Raw genomic sequence first — 23905 nt, forward strand, 5'->3', positions numbered from 1 at the left:
CTTGACTGTCTGGGCGGGAATCGCTCTGGATCAAGGCCTGAACTTGCTAGCCGCGTTGGTCCGTTCGTCGCGTTTGGATGTCGGATGTTAGCTTTGAGGAGCATTCCTGTACCCACTGGAGAGTCGCTGCTCTCCACTGTCTGTGCAATACTGGATCATACTCTGGCGTTGACTGGATGTTTCCTGCTGCCTTGGACCATGCTCTGGAGTTAACTGGGTATGTTTCCTGCTTCCTTGGATCATGCTCTGGAGTTAACTGGGTTATGTTTCCTGCTGCCTTGGTTGGTGGACGTGGCCATGTACAGCGCCTAGAAATGACAGTGAGCACCATTTCTAGTCTGGAGTGAAGTGTCCGCCACTGTTCGTGAAAACCCCTATGCTACTGAGTTTCGTTTGGTGTTCTTGCCGTAAGCTGATATGACTTATACTACTGGCCGTACATACAATCTTATAAACGAAGCACTTCCATAAAGAACTGATTGGTCGTAAGTAATTGCAGTAACCCGCTTTGTGGGTTCCACTGTGATATACAGAACGCTCAGAAACAGCGTGAAAAGCTTGTAAGAATGTTGCACGGAAGGTTGTCGTTATCAACCAAAAAATTCAGTACGTTTTTATGTTAAGGGGGCTTCCGTTTTACGTTGTTCTGTTTGTGAGTACCTGATCTCGAAAGACTGACTTTTAGCTACGCTACTGGTGTGTGTATTTAACTTTAGATATCTTCAAAATTTGTTAGTATCAGTTAACTTTTATCCAGAAAGTTTTGCCTGTAACTGTACTACTGGTGTAGGTAGTCTTAGGGTGTAGGTATCTTCAATATTTTTGTCAATTAAAAATTAAAGGCCCGTGTGCTATATGCCATTAACATGTTATGCCAGTTTAATGAATTTTCCGTGTGTATGATTTAGTATCGGGCAACCGTTAGGTGCATGAGTTGAGCTCGGGTCAGTTAACACGTGTTGGTTAATCCGTGTGTTTCTGCTCCTACATTTGCTTTGAATTTGTCCTTGGTTGCTCTTTTGGATAATTACTTATTCTCGTCGATTTGCTAATTCTCATTTCCTTATTTTAAAGCCTGTGTAGATGTTTCGTATTCTGCTATATTGAATATCTTTTCGGTAATGTCTATTCCGCTCAACTGATTTTCCAACTCCTTTGCGTCTCTGAAACGATTATGTCCTCGGCGAACTTCAGGGTTTTTATTTCATCCCATGAATTCCCTTTCCAAATTTCTCCATGGTTTCCTTTACTGCTTCTTCGAGGTACAGATTGAATAACATCAGGGACAGGATACAGGCCTTTCTCACGCCCTTCTCAACTATTGCTTGCTTCCCTTTCTTGTCCTTCGACTCTTATAACAGGAGTCTTATTTCTGTGTAAGTTTAGACAACTTTTACCTCCGTGGGTTTTTGGCCTGCTACTTTCAGATGTTCAATCACTGTATTCCAATCAACCTTGTAAACAGATTTCCCTAAATCTCAAAGCGTCAGGAATGTGAGTTTGTCTTTCCTCAACCTTGCTTCTAAGATAAGTCGCAGAATCGTGGCGTGCGTTCCTACATTTTTCCGGAATCGCGAATGACCATCTAACGATACAAATACCATTAAAAGATGAGAAATGTGCTGATTTTGAAACAAATTATGTGTATTAGCTGTGTTGACACAAGAACATAGCCAAAGAGAGACGAGGGTTCAGGGGTTCCAGATCCGCTCGTTCCTACCGCCCCCAAAAAGTCACCTCAATGAAATTAAGCAAGATTTAGTTGCCATGTAGCGAAATTTAAAGATATTTTGATTTTCAATCATACGACGAATAAGGGATACGCACTATCAATTGTCAGCAAGGCCAACGATAAATTTAAGCTACTTATACGTCCATAGCACTTTCAGTATCTATCGCCCATCTCTATTTTAGCCGAGACCAATTGTTGGCCTTGCTTGAGCTCAGTTGTTTTTTTTAATCAGTTCAGTTCTTAATTGCAGATGAATTTAATGGAAGCGCTTCCGTTTATTGATTTTGTGCTGTGTGCTGTAGTGATAGTTTCTAATAAGGATAAATTTCTAATAAGAAAGAAGAGGAAAACAGATTTTGATTCGTCCGCTAGCATTGTCGTAAGTTAAAAATATTTACGCACGCCTAATTATCTACCTATAGCAGTTTAATGTTAGCACTGAAGTCATTATTTCGAAGCTAGTAGAACTTCGGGGTTGCAATATTTCAGTATTTCACAATGCAGCGAAGCGGTAGATGTAACATTAAATTAAAATCGGGTGCGTAAAAATACACTTGAATTTGACTCTGTCACCCAAAACTCACGTTGATCAACAAAAATATTGTCCAAATGGCGATGGTTGCATTTCCTTGAAAATTTTGCTCAATATTCTTTCACAACTAACCGAAATGTCAAAATATCGTCCTGTGGTCACCTGGCGGTATTTAGTTATGAAAACCCACTCTGACATGGTACGATGGGGAGGGATTTGTGAGAGCGGAAGGGATATGTGACGAGAAAAAGTTTTTCAGCGGACTGCTTGAATTCGTCCGAGCAGACAGCGCCCTTCATCAACCCGCCCCCTCCCCTATTGTCAAAAGCCTATTTACGCTTTTGTAATACTATAACTGAAGCGAGCAATTCCATGAACAATTAAATCTTAAAATATGCACGCATTCATGCACTATCAAATGACTAAACATACACAATTAAAAGAAAAATATTCACTGTCGGAATTCAGTCTTCTGTTGTGGCACATTTTATTTTAATTTTAAAACAATTTACAACAACCTGTTTTTCCAATTTCTCCACCACCTTTAGGTGGCTCTGCGTGTTGAACCGCTAAGCTTTAAATCTCTGGATTCTGGAAGCGAGGTGGTTCGAATCAATCCACTGGCAACCTTAAAAAGGTTTTTCAGTGGTTTCCCATTTTCATTCCAGGCAAATTCTATAGTTGGGCCTCTGCTGCAGGCCACAAACCAACTTATTCCGAACATTTTTCTTTCCTGACACATTGCAATTCCCTTAAAGATGCAGCTCCTCTGCTTAATTGAAAATAGTAGCATCGAAGGCGAGACGATCATCTCTTCGGAAAATCCTGGCAATAAAAGCCATATGATAAAAAAAATAATTGCAAATGCTACTCATTTAGGCTCGTGAATTTGCCTGCTGGAATATTCTTTGAAGCAGAAAATGATCTTCTTACATTGCAATTGATAGATGCGTGAGGAAATTGGGGAAACTGTACGCTGAATAAGGACAAATCCTTTGCGTTTTCGCAACCAAATATTATTTTAGGTTCTCTGTCGAACAGAGCTCTCTTTTTCCAAAAGCCTTGTTAATAATCATCATGGTGTCCCAAAAAAATTAGCGCCCTTACATCCCTGGTCACTATCTCGTCTCAAATCCAGCCTGAAAAAAGAGTGTAAAACGACATTGGACGGTGAAAGGAGGGTGGAGCATGACTGCTTCTTAGGTTTGACAAAATACAGCACTGCTAAGTAATGAGATTATAATTCCGCTTGGTGAAAACTCCCAGATCAATTTCGAATAAAATGGTTTGTGTCTTAATGGATATGTTCAGAATGAATGAAAAACATGAATCTTTATAAGATCCTATTTAAGAAATCGGACCCTTCCCTATTTTGACAAATTCCTAGCTACATCCTTGGTTGACAGAGTTCTTCGGCACAGATTGAAGTCCAACGAATCTACCGCTATGCCCGCTTGAGAACTGACGTATCTGCAGCGAAAGAAGTGACTGCGAGAATAAATTCTGTGTAGACGATGCGACTCTTTGCTGATGTAGCATCCTCGACCCTGGATTAATAATACTTTTTACTATGGCTTGAGGTACTGGAATAGAAAGACGTGTTATCAGAGTGAATCAAATTGTATTCTTGTACGGCAGCCTTTACGAGAATTACGTCGCAATAGGCAATCTTCTCATTGGAACTGTAATTTACTAAATTTTCTCCCCCCAAAACTGAGACGACTACGTTCATACAGCCTACAGTGGTAAGAGTGTAGGTGGCCACGCATAACTAAAGTGAAAAATAAATAAGCTTTTCAGGAGAGCGGCATGCAACAGCAGCGGTATGCAGTCCAGAGGCTACAGATTCGTATCGCTACCATTTGACCATCATGGTGACGGTACGAACCTGCATCATACAAGTAAACTTTCTAAACATACGCATAGCAGGTCAGTCCTGAAAGCGGAGATCCATTTAAAAGTCCTATCAGCTAAGGGGGAAACCTTCTTTGTCAACAATCATGTAACATTCATTTCAACTTTAACATTTCAAGTTTAATATTCACTAAAGTAGATCGCTATTCAAATTCCTCTCCCTTTATTTTTCTATCTAAAATAATCTTTTCCACATCGACCTCTCCTTTATTGTATTGATGACCTCTTTGCGTTTTACCTGGTAAGTCGTACCATCACCCCCTACAGATGAAGTAACTGGTATTAGCCCAATCCTCTCTAGGATTATTATTATTATTATTATTGAAACGAAATGATCATATGGCATTGTTGGCCGGGAGACCCCATGCGGGGTTGTTCGGCCGCCGTATTGCAAGTCCTTTTCAGCTGACGCCACTTCGGCGACTTGCGAGTCAATGATGATGAAATACACAAAACACCCAGTCATCTCGAGGCAGAGAAAATCCCTGACCCCACCGGGAATCGAACCCGCGACGTCGTGCGCGGGAAGCTACCACAAGACCACGAGCTCCTGACATTATTATTGTTATATTATGAAGATGTAGAGGCTTGCGATGGGAGCTGTGACATGGCTGGTGCATGTAACTTTCTTGCTACGAGTGGTGCGGGGAGCCCACGAGGGAGAGCAGGTAACTGGCTGGGGTAAAGAAGCTGGCGAATGTTAGCTTTGCAGAAAGAGTTTATTGAGTCAGTGACTGTACGGTGGCTACTCCAGCTTGTTGAGGAAGGGCGCGATGGAAGCAGCGTCCTCGCAGTCGGGCATCATCTTGCCGTTGAACTTGAGGCATGCGTCGGCGCACAGCTGCCCCTCGAAGTAGGGGCCGTACATCTTCTTGCACTGCGCGCAGTTGTGGATGCAGACGCTGGCTGCGTTGGCAGCCACGGGCGGTGCGAGGCATGACGTCACCAACAACACGGCCAGCAGCATCGTCAGGGGGCAGCAGCGGCGGGCGGCCATCTCTGCAACACGGCTCAGTGCTAGGGCCGCCTCTTCTCGTACTTACCTAATTTAATTATCTGACTCTAAAGGCAAACCAAGATTAAAAGAATAGTATGTGCAGGTGAGGCAAGCGTCACTGTGAGAAACGTCGAACGTAAGGCTAAAGCCAAGTTTACATGACGACATTGGGTTGCGTCACTCGTTGCGTGGAATGAGTTGCACGCAAATAGTTTCATATTTAACTGTACACACGGTGAAACCTGTATATACTTCAGTTTCGTCGTTTTGTGGGTTCCTGAGCCGTGTCTGAAATGAAAGTTTTGGCAGATGCACGTCGCACGAATTAGGATGGAGTTACAGCTTGTTGTGTGGAGTCGCTGCATACGATAAAAATAAGAAACTTGTTTCGATTCGTGACTGGATGAAGAAAAGACGTCAGCTCGGTTGCTCAGCATCCTTGCTGAAATAATTTGTAATGGAAGACCCAAGAAGTTCTTTTAATCATCTTAGAATGCCACCAGAATGGTTAATGTTTCTTCTAAATAGAGTTAATTATGCGATAAGGAACAAAGATATTGTAATGCATGAAGCACTGTCGCCAGAACTGAAATTATATATCACATTGCATGCATTACAATCGGGATCTCTCGGCATGTTGTAAGATGTGGTTTCAGTTGGTGATGACGCTTTTTCATTAACACCAATAATTATTAACAACAATAATTATTAACATTAACAGCAGTAAATATTCGAAACAGGCTGCATTTAAGAAGAGAATGGTTTGCAAACTACTCTCTTGAAGATGCCAATATTTCAAAATTCAAATATATGTGAATTGGGAGAATTGCTGCGACGTTTTAAATAGACGAATATTGAATAAAGAATGTAGCTTTTTGATTTGCGTAGCCTTCCCTCCTGTCAACAATATTCCTTAAACAAAAGAGTGGGCCAACTCGAACGATGGGATTTTAGTCTTGTAGACAAGAGCATTTCTACAGGTAGAGTTACATTTGCTTGTACTTTTTCTTAATTCAGTTGTATATGTGCTCCTAATTCATAAATTTTGCCCTTCAGCTCAGATACTGTCAAACTATCTATGTTCTGATCGCACATGACGGTCTCAGGAGCGGCAATATGTTGCTTATTTTTGTAATCAGCATCACTGAAATCCCACAAACACCTATGCCAAGCATAGATATCCAAAAAGCGAACATTATACTCCGTTCCCCACTTCATATTTCAGTTTATCTACATTCTGCGAACATACATAACCTCAACACGCATGCAGCTAGTGTCGCCAAAGTTGGAACACGCCGAAACTGTTTAGTTTCACCGACGAGTTGCGCAAACGCGTGGTGCGCATGCGCAGTGGCTGAAAGCGCAGTTGTCTGCAACCTAGTGTCGTCGTGTAAACTAGGCTTCCAAGGTTAGGCAACGATACTGGTGATCAATCACATCTTAGCTTTTAGAGAACGGCCGCTTAACTGCATCGAAACACTCTACAGCGTTTCTGAAATGGAACTCTCCTGAAGGGGACATTTGATCGTAACAACATGATCGTATAACCTGCCGTTAAACACCTCAAATGTGGAACGCTTTCTTGGAAATTACGAATCCGAAACGTATGCAGGAAATTTAATGCTATTCCTATTTTCAATACAAGAAGAATCTCCACTGTGAATGTCATTGAAAGAAGATAGCTGATTTGTTTATTCTGACTTCAGTATGTCACATAGTCCAAAATGGTGCGCGCTATGCTGTCAGTGATTAACATCAGTTTATAAAATCTGAGTTGTAAACCTTATTTTGTAGTACAAACTTTTTCTGGTTTGGATTTATTCGTAGTTTAAGAGCCTATCGTTGTATGGCGTTGCTAACCTTAATAAACTATCCCTAGTCCCTGTTTTTCGAGACTCATTTCTTCATTTGTCATCACTTTCCTGTGAAATACAAGTGTGAAGATTAGTTGTGTGACCATGAGCTGTGCTATAGATAGTCAGACGCTATGGAAACATTTTTTTTTTGTTTCATTTCATAGTTTACCATGGGCGACTCACATGAAATATGAAATAACCTCTCGGCGGTCTTCGACAGAATAGTGTGGGAAGGACGACAGTAAAGTGTTTTTGTATTTCTGTGCCGACACAGAACCAGCAGAAAATTAGAAAAACCTCTTGTAGATGTGCTTACCAGCCCGCCTGTCAGCGTGTGTGACGGCTACTCTCTTTCGGCCAGACTATAACTAGAACGCCGGCCGCAGTGGCCGAGCGGCTCTAGGCGCTTCAGTCTGGAACCGCGCGACCGCTACGGTCGCAGGTTCGAATCCTACCTCGAGTATGGATGTGTGTGATGTCCTTAGGTTAGTTAGGTTTAAGTAGTTCTAAATCCTAGGGGACTGATGACCTCAGATGTTAGGTCCCATAGTGCTCAGAGCCATTTGAACCATTTGTAACTAGAACAATGAAAGCACAGTGGAAACAAAACTGAGGCCACGGTAGGCCTCGTAACGAGTTTCAGCTGTCCCAAGCAACATTACAGGCATTGTGGTATACGAGCTTCGAAGATACAGAAGGAGACTTGAAGCCTGTTCATTTATAAGTCAATCACATTTATCATAGTTTCAATCAAAATTCAATGGCCACTATGCTAATGAAAGTTGAAGCGAAATTTTATACGAAATGGGACTTAAGCACAATGAAGAGTAGCTTTATTCACGAACTTTTATGAAACGGTATTTTTGGTTCAAACTGTTGTTATTTCATACACCCATTCATTAACTGGAAATTAACATTTTTCAATTATAATGAACACACATCTTGGTATTACGGTATACAGTATACTGCGCTAGTTTACTCAAAGTGAAGCGACTTCCCCTGTGGGTGGTATCATGCTGATAAAAGTTGAACTTGTCGGAGGCAGCTTACGGATGAAGGCTGTAAGAACAAACCTGTTGTCGTCGTGAAAAATATATGATGTACAAACGATGAACTGAGCCGCATACAGTGCCTTGCAGGTGTTAAAAACGTGGAAACAATTGAACCGATATGGACTGCTGAGGTTCGAGAAGATCATCACGGCTCTGCATTGAGGAAGGTTCCAGTACTTTACGATAACCTCCTCCATACAGCAAACATCATCCGCAACAAAGGGCACAGGCAAAAGCGGAATTATAATTGCGCCTTGCTGTAGGTGAACATTTTGTCTTCCCGGGTTCGATTCCCGACGGGGTCAGGGATTTTCTCTGCCTCATGATGACTGGGTGTTGTGTGCTGTCCTTAGGTTAGTTAGGTTTAAGTAGTTCTAAGTTCTAGGGGACTGATGACCATAGCTGTTAAGTCCCATAGTGCTCAGAACCAACCAACATTTTGTCGTAAACACTTCTATGTGTTTGAAATTGTGATTATTATTGTTATTATACAGTGACACTAAGGTAACTAACCCATACTGTAAGAGATGATAACTATTGTCACTATAATCACAAAAGGAAATGTGGAAATGGGAGTGTTCCAGACATAAATCATATAAACTAGGCACATGCAAAAAGAATGGATGGTCATAAGTAATTTCAGTGGCACACGTTGTGCGGTCCATCGTATATACTGGGTGGTCAGAAACAGTTTGAAAAGCTTGTAAGCGTGTTTCAAGTTTGATTGAGCTGAGAAATGACTGTTAAGAAAAAATTCAATACTTTGTGCCTTTTGCGAGTGAATTAGCTTTAAAGTTAGCCAATCAGGCCGTTTCGCATGCAAATTCTAGGGGCCCGCCAAAGACTGTGTCGCCAAAGCTGTTTTCCCTTTGTTTCCTTAAACCGAAAAAGAGGTCGATACAAAAATCGGACATGGAGCTGCAATAAGGGTCGGAACCAAAGGCTGAGCAATCTAATGCGCTATCATCTACGCTGGGAGAACAAATGACGCTAATTGTATCTGTCAGGTTGCTTGAATTGCGCTCGCAGCGACCTAATCCGCTAACTTCAATGCTAACTAACTCGGAAACGGCGCAGTGTATCGAATGTTTTTCTGGACAACTATTTCTCAGCACAGCCTCCGCTGCAACACCTTTACAAGTTATGCAGAAAGTTTCTGACCACCCTGTACGAAGTAACAGCGACTGCTGCCCAATAGGCATAAAACAAAGCAAAGAGCTACAGATAGACAAGCGCTATACTCGGCTCTTTTGGCTGACGAAACAGCAACGAGTAATGCAACAATGTCTTATCCAGAGACCTCTAACAAAATCCAAAGAAAATCTAGTCATGTGTGAAGGGTGTCACCGCACCACAGTTAGTGCCCAGGCCCTAATGGATAATACAGAAACTTGAATTGAGGGCAGCAAAGCAAAAGCAGAAATGTTGAACTCCGTTTTCAAATGTTCCGCCAGCAACGGACCGTGGAAATCTGAACAAATCTACATGGCCGTAGGAAGTCCTAATAAGAATCAACATGGAATTTACGAGTGAATTATTCCCTCTTTTAAGCATTATATCCTCTAGATGCATCGACAAATAATTGCAGCCAGTAGTTTGAAGGAAGCACATGTCACACTCTTGTACAAGAAACGTATCAGAACTGATTACTAAACTAAAGACTTCAGGCAGATTGTATAATACTGTATAGTACCATATGAAGAAATGTGCACTAATTTTCGTTCAAATAATGACAAGATGTCAAAATGATGCAGAGCTTAACAACTGGACTCAAATGTTCAGAAATGTAAAAATAACCACCTCACAAAATAAAAAAGAGTAGTAACGTATGACTGTAATATAAGTGAGTCACACAGTTGATATCAGTCATTTTATACAAATACCTTGGTGTCACAATTCGGGTTAGGAGCCGAAGCTCGCTGATTCTGTAGAACAGAATTCCAACAACACTGGCTAGTCGTTAGATGAACACTTCTTGAGAGCTAGCTGTGGATTTGAGACCTTAATCAGAGTGTATAAAGCGAAGAGATCTAAGAAATTCAGAAAACAACGATTAAACTACATGGAAGCTGTCAGTATTCACGTTCAGAAGAGAAACCTAAGTCTTCGTAAAATATTAAAGGTACAATATCACCCGACCAGTGCCATTCTAACGCCTAGAATGAATGGAACTATTGGGAGAGAAGAAGGAGTTTTAAGAAGTAAGCTGAAAGGACTACATAGATACGATTTCGTTCTACCAATTAGAGAACTAGACGTGGTTCCAGAATAAGCGTAGTTGATTTGAATGATCTGTGTGGAACCTGTAAGGAAGATGGAGACAGAGGTGCCTTCTGCGTGATGTAGTGTGTGGAAATTCAAATAGTCGCTGGCCAGACGCAAGGTAGCGGAACAGAGTACTCACCTGTGTGAAGAAAGAGTGGAATGTAGCGGAGAGGTGCTTACGGCACTGTACGTCCGGCTGTCGGGGCCACTTCTTATATACACGTATCGCCGGCGCCCTGGGGGATGGCTCTCGCCCCAATCCGATTTCCTTAAGAGGGCCGGACACTCCACAGGAAGTCTCTAGCTGGCCCGCTAATCTCATCACATTCTGTACACCACTTCTCCCCAAATCTCCATCACTGTTCCTTCATTCTGCAATAGACCTAAAAATACAGTACGAGCAAATTGCAAAAATAACGCTGTTGAAAAAATTTACCATTATGTGGCATTTCTGTTTCACGATAGGCATTCGTAATTCAAGCAGGTGTATTGTTAGCCGATCTAAAATCAGAGACAGAATGTTATATGATGTCATTTTAACTGAAATATCTCGAAAACAATACATCGAACCACAAAATTTATAATTGCAATTCGTTTGTCTCTGAGGGCGACATCAAACGATAGCACACTCGATCTGCCACCCCACTCCCATCCCCTTTGAAACCTTCAATGGGAACTCCCGGTTTTTATTGCATATTACGATTCCACAGCAAAGTCTGCATTCGTTTTGTCTGAAGCATTTCCCTCGTTTCGCTACAGATGACACTGTATTTGGAGGAACAGAAATGGTTACACAATCGTAATTTAAAACGTGTCCGATCCCGGTAGCTTAACAGGAAAATATCAACTAATTTCAAATTGCATGCTATACATCTCACAAATTCGCCCTTGTGCGCGTCATGCAACCTTCTTGACACTGAAGAACACCGATTCGTGTGTGAAAGAGTAAGAGACATATGGCATATAGTTAAGCAGAAATTAGCGACCGTTAACAGAACATCTCCAACCGTTTTCACCGCCGCAGATTTTCTGACTCCAGACGCAGTGCCATATCCTAATACGAACAGAAATGCTGTTAACTGGCTAAAAGGGCACACAGTGCACTATATCTTGAAGGCAGAAAATAAAAGCAAAGAAGATTACGGGGTGTATCTAACGACTCAGCACCATCATCTCATGCGGACAAAAGACTACAACAAAAATTACGCATGCTTCCTAAATAGACTAATGGAATAAAATTATACAGAGAACAATAACAGATTAAGATTGGTACGCAATTCAGAGATATCAGCCTTGCACGATTACAGATAACTGGAACCGGAATGTCTTCGATCCTTTCATGAGACACTACAGAAAAGAAATCAAGTCCGTGGCAAGACGCACCGGACTACATCTTCATGAAGAAATTAGACATCAAATTTTATGTATTTTATTTTTTTTAATCATGTTATGCCATACGCAGAGAAGTTATAAGTTCTAAAAAACGTTTTTCAAGGGGATGCAAGATTTTATGTTTTCCTTATGAAGATGAGAGACTTCACGTTTCAGTTTATTTTAATATACTTGTCTTTCCATTAGCAAGAGGAAGATTCATTACCTTTAATTAATATTAAGAAGAAATATTCATTCTCATTTATGCTAGCTAAGGTCATTTAGGCATCCAGCTTACAGAAAAGAAAAACAAAAATAAGGAGCCGAAATAAAAAAAAATAAAAAAATAATAATAATAATAAAATAAATAAAATAAAATAAAAAAATACAAAACAGAAAAAGTGGCCGAGCACTCGCAAAAAGTAAGGAAAATGAGGATTTGGCATCAAAAACATAAAAAGTGCATAAAATAAAAAATAAAAAAAAGGTTGGTAGAAGGATGGACTCTTAATAATAATAATAATAATAAAAACGACAAAAGCAAAGAAGCTAGCCGAAGAAGGCAAAACAAGGTGAGCGTTTGGAAGGGCTGTGAGGGGAGAAGGGAGGCCCAAGGAAAAAAAAAAAAAAAAAAAAAAAGTGGTCACCGCGACAGAATATCAATCCTAAAGGCCCGGGTTCGATTCCCGACTGGGTCGGATATTTTCTCCGCTCAGGGACTGGGTGTTGTGCTGTCCTAATCATCATCATTTCATCCCCATCGACGCGCAAGGCGCCGAAGTGGCGTCAAATCGAAAGACTTGCACCAGGCGAGCGGTCTACCTGACGCGAGGCCCTCGTCACACGAATTCTTTTAAATTTAAAACATGCTTCTCAATGGCTCTTGAATATCCAATGGCACAAGCGATTCCACCTCCAAGCTGCAAGGGTAGGACAGGTCAGTATTTGGTAACTTCTTGTTCGAAACCTCATTCGCAAAGTTGTGTTCCTCCGACATATCGAACAGGAGACTACGCTACGAGGCATCGTGGCTGTGTACGGAAGTACGTCGTATCATAAGAGGCACTACACTGCGAAAGGAGCTCACGTATCGTGCAGACGCAGAAGAGATAGACTCTAAATATTACAGTACTTGCGCAGCGTTTATTGCTTGCGCACCTTCCTATGATTTGGAAAATAGATGTGCAAGTGGACGATGAATGTTATCACCACAGAAGAAAAAACTCGAACGTTCCTGATTTATGGAGAACGCGGGAGAAATTTTGAGGCTGCTGTTGCTGTATGCCGAGCGTCTCCTGGAGAAAGCACTCTCTCGTTAGTTCTTTTACAACTTTGTGAACGCCTTTACGTCTGATGGCACCGTATACACCGGGAAAAGGAAACGAAGCTAATGAAATGGCTGTACTAGTGGCAGTGCAGTACAACCCATTTATAAGTGCCCAGCAGTTATACCGCCATTCCGGTATGTCGTTACGTAGTATTGTTACAATACTGCATCATCGTCGTAAGTATCATCTATACCACGTGTGACTGCATCAAGTACTTCATGGCGCCGATTTACATAACCAGGTAGCGTTTTGTTAATGAGCACGTCAACAAATGGAAACGACCCCCAAGTCCTCTGCCGAGGTACTATTTTCCGATGATCTACATTCACAAACCATGGTAGCGTTAACTGGCATAGCATGCATTTCTGGAGTGTAGAAAGCCCTACTGGATATGGCAGGTTGACCATCAACGTACTTGGTCAGTTAACGTATGGTGTGGCATCATGGGAAAGTAAATCACTAGTCCGTACTTTCTCGACGGCACGTTGAATGAACGCAAATATCAAACGTTTTTGGAACAGGAACTACCGGTACTATTGCAGGATGTAGGCGTGGACGTTCGACAATGCATGTGGTTCAGCATGACTGTTGCACTGTGCATTACGCAACTGAAGCACGGGAGTTATTAGACGGTGTTTACGCTGATCTACAGTTCTGCAGAGGTGGTCCTATTTACTCGCCCGCTACGACGCCGGGTTTGACGTCGCCGGATTTCTTCCTGTGCGGGTATTTAAAAGATAAGGTGTTCCAGCAAGTGTCGACAGGCCGTGATGACTGGTCGACCGCATCAGAAACGCCTGTGCTGACATTCCCGCAGATATGCTTCTGTCCTGCGTATAGTCATATGAAAAGCAGATCACTAAGTGTATTGAACTTGGCGGTATTACGTTTGAACACTTACTGTAGTTGGAAAAGTAGAGCAGCGTTCGCCTCGAGCCATGGCCATAGTGTCGCGTCGAGTAGTCCCCTGTTCGAAATGTCGGAGGAATACAACGTTGAGAATGGGGTTTCCACTTAGAAGTTATGAAGTACTGGCCCGTCCTACCGTCGCAGCATGGAGGTGGGGTTACGATTGTGTACCAATTTCTGTTCCTCCTATTACAGCGTCAACTGTGGTGAAAGGAAGAAAAAGCTTCACACAAACAATATGCAGAGTTACCCATAGAATCGTAATCGGCATTAAAAAACAAGTGATACCACTGAAGATCTTTAAGTTGCCCACCGTCATCCACGCACAGGTTGCAGGTTGAGCGGTGGGCCGAAAAAAAATGGAATTATAACTTTTTTCCATCTGATATATTTTTCGAGATATTTCAGGGTCTTCAGTTTGATCGTGACAAGGTAGATGGCGCTATGGTTGGCCCACTAAATGGCTCTGCCATAGGTCAAACAGATATCAACTGCGTTCTTTTAAATAGGAACCCCATTTTTTTATTACATATTCGTGTAGTACGTAAGGAAATATGAATGTTTTAGTTGGACCACTTTTTTCGCTTTGTGATAGATGGCGCTGTAATAGTCACAAACTTATGGCTCACAATTTTAGACCAACAGTTGGTAACAGGTAGGTTTTTTAAGTTTAAATACATAACGTAGGTACGTTTGAACATTTTATTCCGGTTGTTCCAATGTGATACATGTATCTTTGTGAACTTACCATTTCTGTGAACGCATGCTGTTACAGCGTGTGAAACGTCTGTGTGAAGTCGTTTCATAAGTCGCTTGTCGAATTCGGTATAACTTATTCATTTTACTACATGATTTTAGCTCAATTCATGAACTCTTCCAGAAAGACTGAGCACTCAAATAAGGCCTATTGAATATTATATGTGTGTTTAAGGCTTATTGAATATTATATGTGTGTTTTAATGTGGGGTTTCGGTTCTGTTTTGTGGGAAACGCTGAGTTGGTCATCGTCTGCTGCGAGCAGACGATGTTGCTTCTCGTTTGAAGGAGAGCACAGGATAACCAACTTAGGTTTCCAGTACGAACAGAGAGGTTTACCCATTTTAGTCGAAGGCTGTGCCGAAGACTGTTTTCGTGTGTGAGGTTGGTGACGGAGGGCTACCCCTCTGGTAGCTTCCGCTGCACGGGGAGCTAGGTAATCTCGTGAGAGAAAGCGGCTCTCTTCGGTGAACGCTTGGTGAGTACGGATCGTAGCTCTTAAGGGGGGTTTCAGGTGATAGGAATCAGGTTGAGTTAGGACTTCGTTATGTTTAACTGGTGAAATACTTAAGAACTTTAGCTTATCTGAAGTGTGTGGAGCGAGTTATTTTTTAATGATTTTTAATCTTATAATTTGTGGAAATTACTTTTGTCTTTGTGTGTCGATTTTGTGCTACGTGTTTGGTAAACAGTGACCCTTCTGGTTCACCACGGCACCGCAATAGGCTTTATTTTAACAGTTTGCTTGTTTAATGAGCTACAATTTCTGCATGAATATCTGTTCTTTCGTGCGCTTTCTACAAAGCAGCACAACAGTTTGAGTCAGAATGCACCACGTTCCCTAGTTCGGCCGATTGCAAGCAGCAGACGCAGTTAGTGTTGTGACTTGCCAAGACAGCCAAGTCACAATGAGAGGAAGCCGAAAGGCACGCGTTAAGCTCACGCAGATTGGCGTGAGGTCTGGAACAGTTAAAGGAATTAATAGTAGCAAATAAAGTACGTAGTTGATGTAATACTTAACTTTAATCCACAATTGTAGAACATCTCTCTTGACGGTACATGTTATAACCACAATATAACATAATATCAAATGCTATGGCGCCTTGCTAGGTCGTAGCAAATGACGTAGCTGAAGGCTATGCTAACTATCGTCTCGGCAAATGAGAGAGTAGTTGTCAGTGATCCATCTCTGGCTAAGTCGGCTGTACAACTGGGGCGAGTGCTAGTAAGTCTCTCTAGACCTGCCGTGTGGTGGCGCTCGGTCTGCAATCACTGACAGTGGCGACACGCGGGTCCGACGTATACTACCGGACCGCGGCCGATTTAAAGGCTACCACCTAGCAAGTGTGGTGTCTGGCGTTGACACCACAGTTAGTATGTTAAATAATTATCGCACAGCCTTGTGTATTGGTTAAACCTCTGTCCAGAATAGAGCATGCATAGAATCGTAATGCAAAGCTCACTTAGATATTTTTATGGTATTAATGCAAAGGAGATGATAGTATAATTGTCTCCCACCCCCGTCTTCTGTGTTTCTTCTTGCTGTAGTTAAATTGTGCTCTGTTTCATTCTCACGTAATTCTTACTTAAATATTTCGAGTCAGGCACCAGTTATGTGTAGTTAGGATGTGCAACCAAATATTTAGTTACAATAAATAATTTACGTGAAAGATAAATTCTTTGGTGTCGATCTTACCCCCTTACTCTGATTTCCATTCCTGAATTAATCAAGTTGCTTCATGCACGACATGGAGTGCTATTTATCTGGCTGCTTAAAGAAATTTGCGTACTTGTAATTAAATTATTAAAGTAATTAAACTAATAATTTTGCAGCTCCGTTTTTTCTAAACAGTTAAGAAGGGCTTGGGCTGGTGGCGACCCTGAATTTCTGAATTTTTATCATTATTGGTATGAGAGAAGCACCTAGAAATGCGAGATAACGCATATGGCTCGATGAGAAACGTCTTAAACATAGTAATACGTTGCACGTGATTACCTGTAAATACCACATTAATGCAATAAATGCTCAAAATGATGTCCATCAACCTCAATGCATTTGGCAATACGTGTAACGACATTCCTCTCAACAGCGAGTAGTTCGCCTTCCGTAATGTTCGCACATGCATTAACAATGCGCTGACGCATGTTGTCAGGTGTTGTCGGTGGCTAATAATAGCAAATATCCTTCAAATTTCCCCACAGAAAGAAATCCGGGGACGTCAGATCCGGTGAACGTGCGGGCCATGGTATGGTGCTGCGACGACCAATCCACATGTCATGAAATATGCTATTCAATACCGCTTCAACCGCACGCGAGTTATGTGCCGGACATCCATCATGTTGGTAGTACATCGACATTCTGTCATGCAGTGAAACATCTTGTAGTAACATCGGTAGAACATTACGTAAGAAATCAGCATACATTACACCATTTAGATTGTCATCGATAAAATGGGGGACAAATATCCTTCTTCCCATAATGCCGCCCCATACATTAACCCGCCAAGGTCGCTGATGTTCGACTTGTCGCAGCCATCGAGAATCATCCTCAAATTGCGGCCGTATCTGATTTCCAAAATTATTAAATTATTTTTCTTTCACTAAGTGGTCAACAATATTTCTATCCTCATCAGTATGCAATGGTGCATAATACGCCGGTTTAAGTTACCGCTGTTGGTGAATGACGTTTCGTCGCTAAATAGAACGCGTGCAAAAAATCTGTCATCGTCCCGTAATTTCTCTTGTGCCCAGTGGCAGAACTGTACACGACGTTCAAAGTCGTCGCCATGCAATTCCTGGTGCATAGAAATATGGTACGGGTGCAATCGATGTTGATATAGCATTCTCAAGACCGACGTTTTTGAGAATCCCGATTCTCGCGCAATTTGTCTTATGATGATGTGCGGTTTAGCCGCGAGAGCAGCTAAAACACCTACTTGGGCATCATTATTTGTTGCAGGTCGTGGCTGACGTTTCACATGTGGCTGAACACTTCCTGTTTATTTAAATAACGTAACTATCCGGCGAACGGTCCAACAAAAACATTCATATTTCATTACGTACTACACGAATATGTAATAAAAGTTGGGGTTCCTATTTAAAAAAAAAAAAACCGGTTGACGTCCGTTGGACCTAAGGCAGCACCATCTAGCGGCCCAACCATAGCGCCGTCTGGTTTCCCCCTTCAAGATAGACGAGTTTCGTTTCTTTGCATATTTTTTGTTTGATGCTTATTTCGTGAGATATTTGGCCTGGTCACTATCAATGGACCACGCTGTATATACGTCATATGCGGGGTGATTTTTTTCTGCTGTGGACAAACTCTAGCGATTGATCGCTTACAGGATACGGAACAAAAATGATTTAATGAACTTACTTCCGGAAATGCATGGTTTTCATGTTAGTGGCCATTTATTCAATTTACTTTGTGACAGAGACTGCCGTCTAATATGCGCTATTCGATGCAGCCACAGTCGCAGTATGTATGGTTTCCTCCTAGAGGGTGGTACTGTTCCTCATACGCCGGCCGCGGTGGCCGAGCGGTTCTAGGCGCTCAGTCCGGAACCGCGCGACTGCTACGGTCGCAGGTTCGAATCCTGCCTCGGGCATGAATGTGTGTGATGTCCTTAGGTTAGTTAGGTTTAAGTAGTTCTAAGTTTTAGGGGACTGATGACCACAGCTGTTAAGTCCCATAGTGCTCAGAGCCATTTGAACCTTTTTTTTTTTTTTGTTCCTCATACGTCATGCCCTAGCGGCCTCTCCTGCCACAGTAACTGGTAATTTTGTGACCGATTTACTTCTCTTGCCGACTCACCTTATCGTGGATGTGATACAGGGTTGTACACAATGGTTCCGTATTCGAAACTAGAGCTTGCTGACATGGTGTTTATTTACGGAAAGGCAAATGGCAACGGATGGCAGGCAACAAGGTTATATCAGACAACAACCACAGCACTTAATATACAACAGTATTACGTCGTTGATCTGAGACAGGATCGTTTCGAGAAGCAGGAAATCATGAAGGATGTACCCGAAATGTTCGGACACCTGACTTCTGGGAAAATGTGATTAACATTGTGGAAGGCGACCGCCGTGTCAGTACCAGGCAGTTGGCCAGCCAATAATGATCAAGCCATCCGACCTTGTGGAACATTGTACATGACAGTTGTTACTATCCTTATCACTTACAGCGTGTCCAGGGCTTACTACCGAGAGACTTACCGCATCGGGACGACTTTTGTCACTGGTTTCTTCACGAAGGACCAACGATTCCGGGATTTGTGTCCTCCATCCTATTCACAGATAACATCATCTTTACGTGGAGGGTCATCTTCAACTTTCATAACAGTCATCAGTGGGATAGTATGCAGAACCTCTCATGGTATGGTGACAGCGAACCATAAGCATCGTTGCAGCCAGACTGTGTGGGCTGGGATAATGGGCGACCGTATTCTGAAACCAGCCTTCTTTGCACTTTTCCTAACTGTCCGGAGCTATCGGCGTTTCTTGCGGGTGACTTTGCCTTCCCTACTGGAAGAAGTGCCATTGATGATTCCAAGGGTTATGTGGCTGCTACATGATGGTGCTCCAACCCACATCGCCCTTAACATCCGGAAGCATCTCAATCGTGTCTTCCCTGGTCGATAGATCGGCCAAGGGGGTCCAGTTGCATTGCCTGCTCCTTCACCGGATCTCAACCGTTGCGATATCTGTTTATGGAGCCATATCAAAAGTTTTGTGTATGCATAGCCCATTCCACATGTGGAGACACTGGAGCAGCGTATTCACGCTGCCTTTGTTTCTGTTCGGATGCAGCCTGGCGGATGTGAACCTGTGAGGCAGAAGATGCTAAGGCGTTCATTAGACCTTCCTTGTTCCGTGTCATCTCATATTATATATCCACATCTGGAATGGGCTCTGCATACACAATACTTTTGAGATGGCCCCATAACCAGATATCGCACGGACTGAGATCCGATGAACGAGCAGGCTACGCATATATACAAAGTGTGTGTTTCCCACCTAATTATTTCCGAAATGTAACAAAATGTGAACAATTTGGTTCCAATTCCATCAAAGTGAATACTAGAGGTACAATTAATGATGATGTTCTTAGTTTCACTGATCTAAACCTTATACCTTTTGGAATACGTAGACTTTACATTGTAGAAAGTGTGTCACGGATTCTGCCTTAGTGCGTTAAAGCCGCAATGCGGGTTGCCTGCACTGTGCTGAAGCCTGCTGTCGGCAAACATGCTGTACTCTTCACGGCACAAAATGTGCCATGAAGAGTTACAATAATAGTTTCTGTGGCAGATGGAATGTTGTGGTCTCTGTAGAAAAACAGCAGATATGTTCAAGTTGATCTTGTTTGGTCACCTTCTGGTATCTTGACCTTTTTAGCGTTGAACAGAGCTCGGGCAGTCGGTAGTATATCTGTTCATTATTTAATAACAACCACTGAAGTGAAGAAATCTGTGTTCACAGTTAGTATTGTCTTCTGGCACCTTTTACTCTACAGAAGGCAAAGAAGGTTAGTTGCTCTTCGAGGCTGTAAAAGGAGGTAAGTTAAAACGGAGTAATTCCTGGCTGGCTTGGACTGTGTCAATATGGCCGCTAGAGCGGTACATAAAAATTAAGCGAGTATAATTCTCACCATTTTGAGGTGCTTACAATGCTTAACTTTCCGCTTTCACGGTCAAAACATAAAAGGAATAATAGTTTTCTCCAGATCAGCTCATCTAAGAAGTCTTCTGCCCCGAGCGGCCGTATCTGATTTCCAAAATTATTAAATTATTTTTCTTTCACTAAGTGGTCAACAATATTTCTATCCTCATCAGTAAACGCATGTCTCACAGGAGATTTTACAGGCGACGTTCCCATCCTTTAAGATTTTACGTATTTCAGAAATTATGAGGTTTCAAAATGTTCAAATGTGTGTGAAACCTTATGGGACTTAACTGCTAAGGTCATCAGTCCCTAAGCTTACACACTACTTAACCTAAATTATCCTAAGGACAAATACACACACTCATGCCCGAGGGAGGACTCGAACCTTTGCCAGGGTATGAGGTTTACAAGAGCGTAAACAAATCTGCCGACACTAATTGTACCTCTTGCTTTTATTTCCGCAGAAAAAACCATACATGTGCCATTTTAAAAATAGCAGATTTGTGTTGAAAGTAACGTTTGTTTATATTTATGGACTGTGGATTCCTGCCCATTGTGAGCCCGTGACACTGGTGCATGCCTGGCCAATTGCGCTTTTCACATTTAATTTCATGTGGAATATATGTGAGTTGGGCAAAGTTAGGTGAGGCAATAGGCTAGTTTAGGAGGAATAGTAAATTTTTTACGAGGTCGTAACACCGGCTGTTTGGATTGGAACGTTTAATATTTCTGCTCAGTTTTTTATTGGTTATAGAGACACATCTGGTTGCAGATGTAAATTTTCGTTTCACGTTTTGCTCTTCCAGTTGCAATGGATTTATTTATCCATTTTAATTTTTAATCTGAAATTAAATTATTAAGTTGTGAATGAGTTTGCATAAATCAGCTTTTCAACTGTGATTGTTGTTGTGATTTATTGGCCAATTCTGTTGCACCTACACGTACTTGCAGTGAGTATGTTGATGTGCTATTTCGGTATGGGTTTTTCAATGGAGACGCTGCTGCATGTAGAAAATATGGTAGACAGTTTCTTAACTGCAGAGTACCAGATTCGAGAGTGTGTACACTAAACTGTGTGGGAGTGGTGCAATGCACAGCAGTCATAATTCATCTGAACGTGCAAATGAACAGAGTGTGGATGCAGTAGAACACATTATTCTCTCGGTTGACTTTAGCGCTTAAACAAGCACAGGCAGAATTTTTTTTTACGTAACACTGTTCCACATGCGAGAATATGGTGGACATCACGTCTTCACGGACTTTGTCCCTATCATTTACAGTGGATTCAATACTTTCGCGAAAAAATGATGTTTGACGATTTGAATTTAGTCGTTGTCAAATTTGGAATCGCTGTATGTTCTCGTTAATACAGTTTAGTGATAAAGCATCATTCACTCGCGACGTTGTCAAAAACACTCGCAAGTCAGGGCGGTGGTACGATGAAAACTAACATACCTTTGTGGAGACACACTTTCACGAACGCTTCTCTGTAAACGTCTGGTGTGTGGTTCGATAGACAATCAGTTGATTGGGCCAGTTTTCTTACCGCATCGTCTTACAGCACCTAGTTATCTAGACTTCATGAAAACGAGCACCCAGCATTTTTGAAACATTCCATTGGCTACAAGGATGTACACTGAAGCGCCAAAGAAACTGGTATAGGCATGCGAATTCAAATACAGAGATATGTAAACAGGCAGAATACGGCGCTGCGGTCGGCAACGCCTATATAAGACAACAAGTGTCTGGCGTAGTTGTTACAGAGGTTATCAAGATTTAAGTGAGTTTGAACGTGGTGTTACAGTCGGTGCACGAGGGATGAGACACAGCATCTCCGAGGAAGCGATGAAACTGGGATTTTCCCGTACGACCATTTCACGACTGTACCGTGTTAATATCAGGGTTCCGGTAAAACTTCCAATCTCCGACACTGCTACAGCCGGAAAAATATCCTGCAAGAACGGGACTAACGACGATTGAAGAGAATCGTTGAACGTGACAGAAGTGCAACCCTTCCGCAAATTGCTGCTTATTTCAATGCTTGGCCATCAAGAGGTTTCCGCGTGTGAACCATTCAAAGAAACATCATCGATATGGGCTTTCGGAGCCGAAGACCCACTCGCGTCCCCTTGATAACTGCAGGACTCTAAGCGTTATTCCTCGCCTGGGTCCGTCATCACCGATAGTGGACTGTTGATGACTGGAATCATGTTGCCTGGTCGTACGAGTCTCGTTTCAAATTGTATCAAGCGGATGGACGTGTACGGGTATGGAGACAATCTTATGAATCCATGGACGCTGCATGTCAGCAAGGGACTGTTCAAGCTGGTGGAGGTTCTGTAATGGTGTGGGGCGTGTGCAGATGGAGTGATATACGACTCCTGATACGTATAGATACGGCTCTAACAGATGACACGTACGTAAGCATCCTGTTTGATCACCTGCATCCATCAATGTGCGTTGTGAATTCCGATGAATTTGGGCAATTCCAGCAGGACAATGCTACACTCCACATGTCCAGAATTACTACACAGAGGCTCCGGGAACACTCTTCAGAGTATAAACACTCACTCTTGCCACTAAAATCCCCAGACATGAACATTATTGAGGATATCAGGGATGCCTCGCAACGTGCTGTTCAGAAGAGATCTCCACTCCCTCGTACTCTTACGGATTTATGGACAGCCCTGCAGGATTTATGGTGTCATTTCACTCCAGCTCTACTTCAGACATCAGACGAGTCCATGAAACGTCGTGTTGCGGCACTTCTGCATGCTCGCTGGCGCTCTACACGATATTAGGCAGATATGCCAATTTCTTTGTCATTTCAGTGTATATGTTGTTTCAGCATGACAGGGCGGCTGGACATTCCAGTCATATCGTGACACATCATCTAAACCTAACATTCCCCGGAAGATGGTTCGGCAGTCGCGTTTCTTGAGTACCAGAACTAATACCTTTAGATTTTTCTCTACGTGAATGGTTGAAAGGCGAAACCTGCAGAGAAAAAGTAGTCACAAGAGAGAAATCTCTGTAGTAAATGAAAATTGGAAACTTGTACATGAAATGTTTTATTGAGATTAGTCTGTTCTACCACCACATAAATATTTACTATATCTCCAGAAACGCAATATGCGATATGAACAACCTGGTTCGATGCTAAGTGAATTTAAATATCTCGGATATCATCTTAAGTATACCAAGACAGGCGATGTTGAAATGAAGCTTCAAAGATTACAAATTTCTGTGGTACAATGCTACAAACATCGAAACGTAACCTGCGGAGGGAACCCTATCTAAACTATAAAAGCTCTAGAAGTATCGTTGCTGTTGTACAGTCAGACAGTTGGTTTCCAATCCCTGACAAAATAAAACAAATTGAACAGTTTGAAAGAGCGCTTCTCCGCCATGTAGTGGAATAGTCGCTCCTAGATCAAAAGGAGAATAATATATTAGACACGAATTAAATGAGCAGTCAGTTACACATACTGCAAGAAATACAGAATAAAGCGGAAGGATCTTG

The 23905-nt window shown here is 42.2% G+C and overlaps 1 protein-coding gene across 1 annotated transcript; it reads right to left on the bottom strand.

The window, feature by feature from the left end:
* Nucleotides 1-4910: 4910 nt before the first annotated feature.
* LOC126481636 (eclosion hormone-like) lies at nt 4911-10519 on the bottom strand. The gene is made up of 2 exons (XM_050105534.1): nt 10488-10519; nt 4911-5177 (listed from the first exon to the last, which is right to left on the bottom strand). Exon 2 carries the CDS (start codon nt 5173-5175, stop codon nt 4924-4926), a length of 252 nt encoding a protein of 83 aa, XP_049961491.1. The 5' UTR covers nt 5176-5177; nt 10488-10519; the 3' UTR covers nt 4911-4923.
* Nucleotides 10520-23905: the final 13386 nt, after the last annotated feature.

Source organism: Schistocerca serialis, chromosome 5, assembly GCF_023864345.2.
Source record: "Schistocerca serialis cubense isolate TAMUIC-IGC-003099 chromosome 5, iqSchSeri2.2, whole genome shotgun sequence".
Classification (NCBI taxonomy): Eukaryota; Metazoa; Arthropoda; class Insecta; order Orthoptera; family Acrididae; genus Schistocerca; species Schistocerca serialis.

Coding starts and splice junctions, on each gene's coding strand:
- LOC126481636 (XM_050105534.1), bottom strand. CDS start 5,175: ATGGCCGCCCGCCGCTGCTGCCCCCTGACGATGCTGCTGGCCGTGTTG.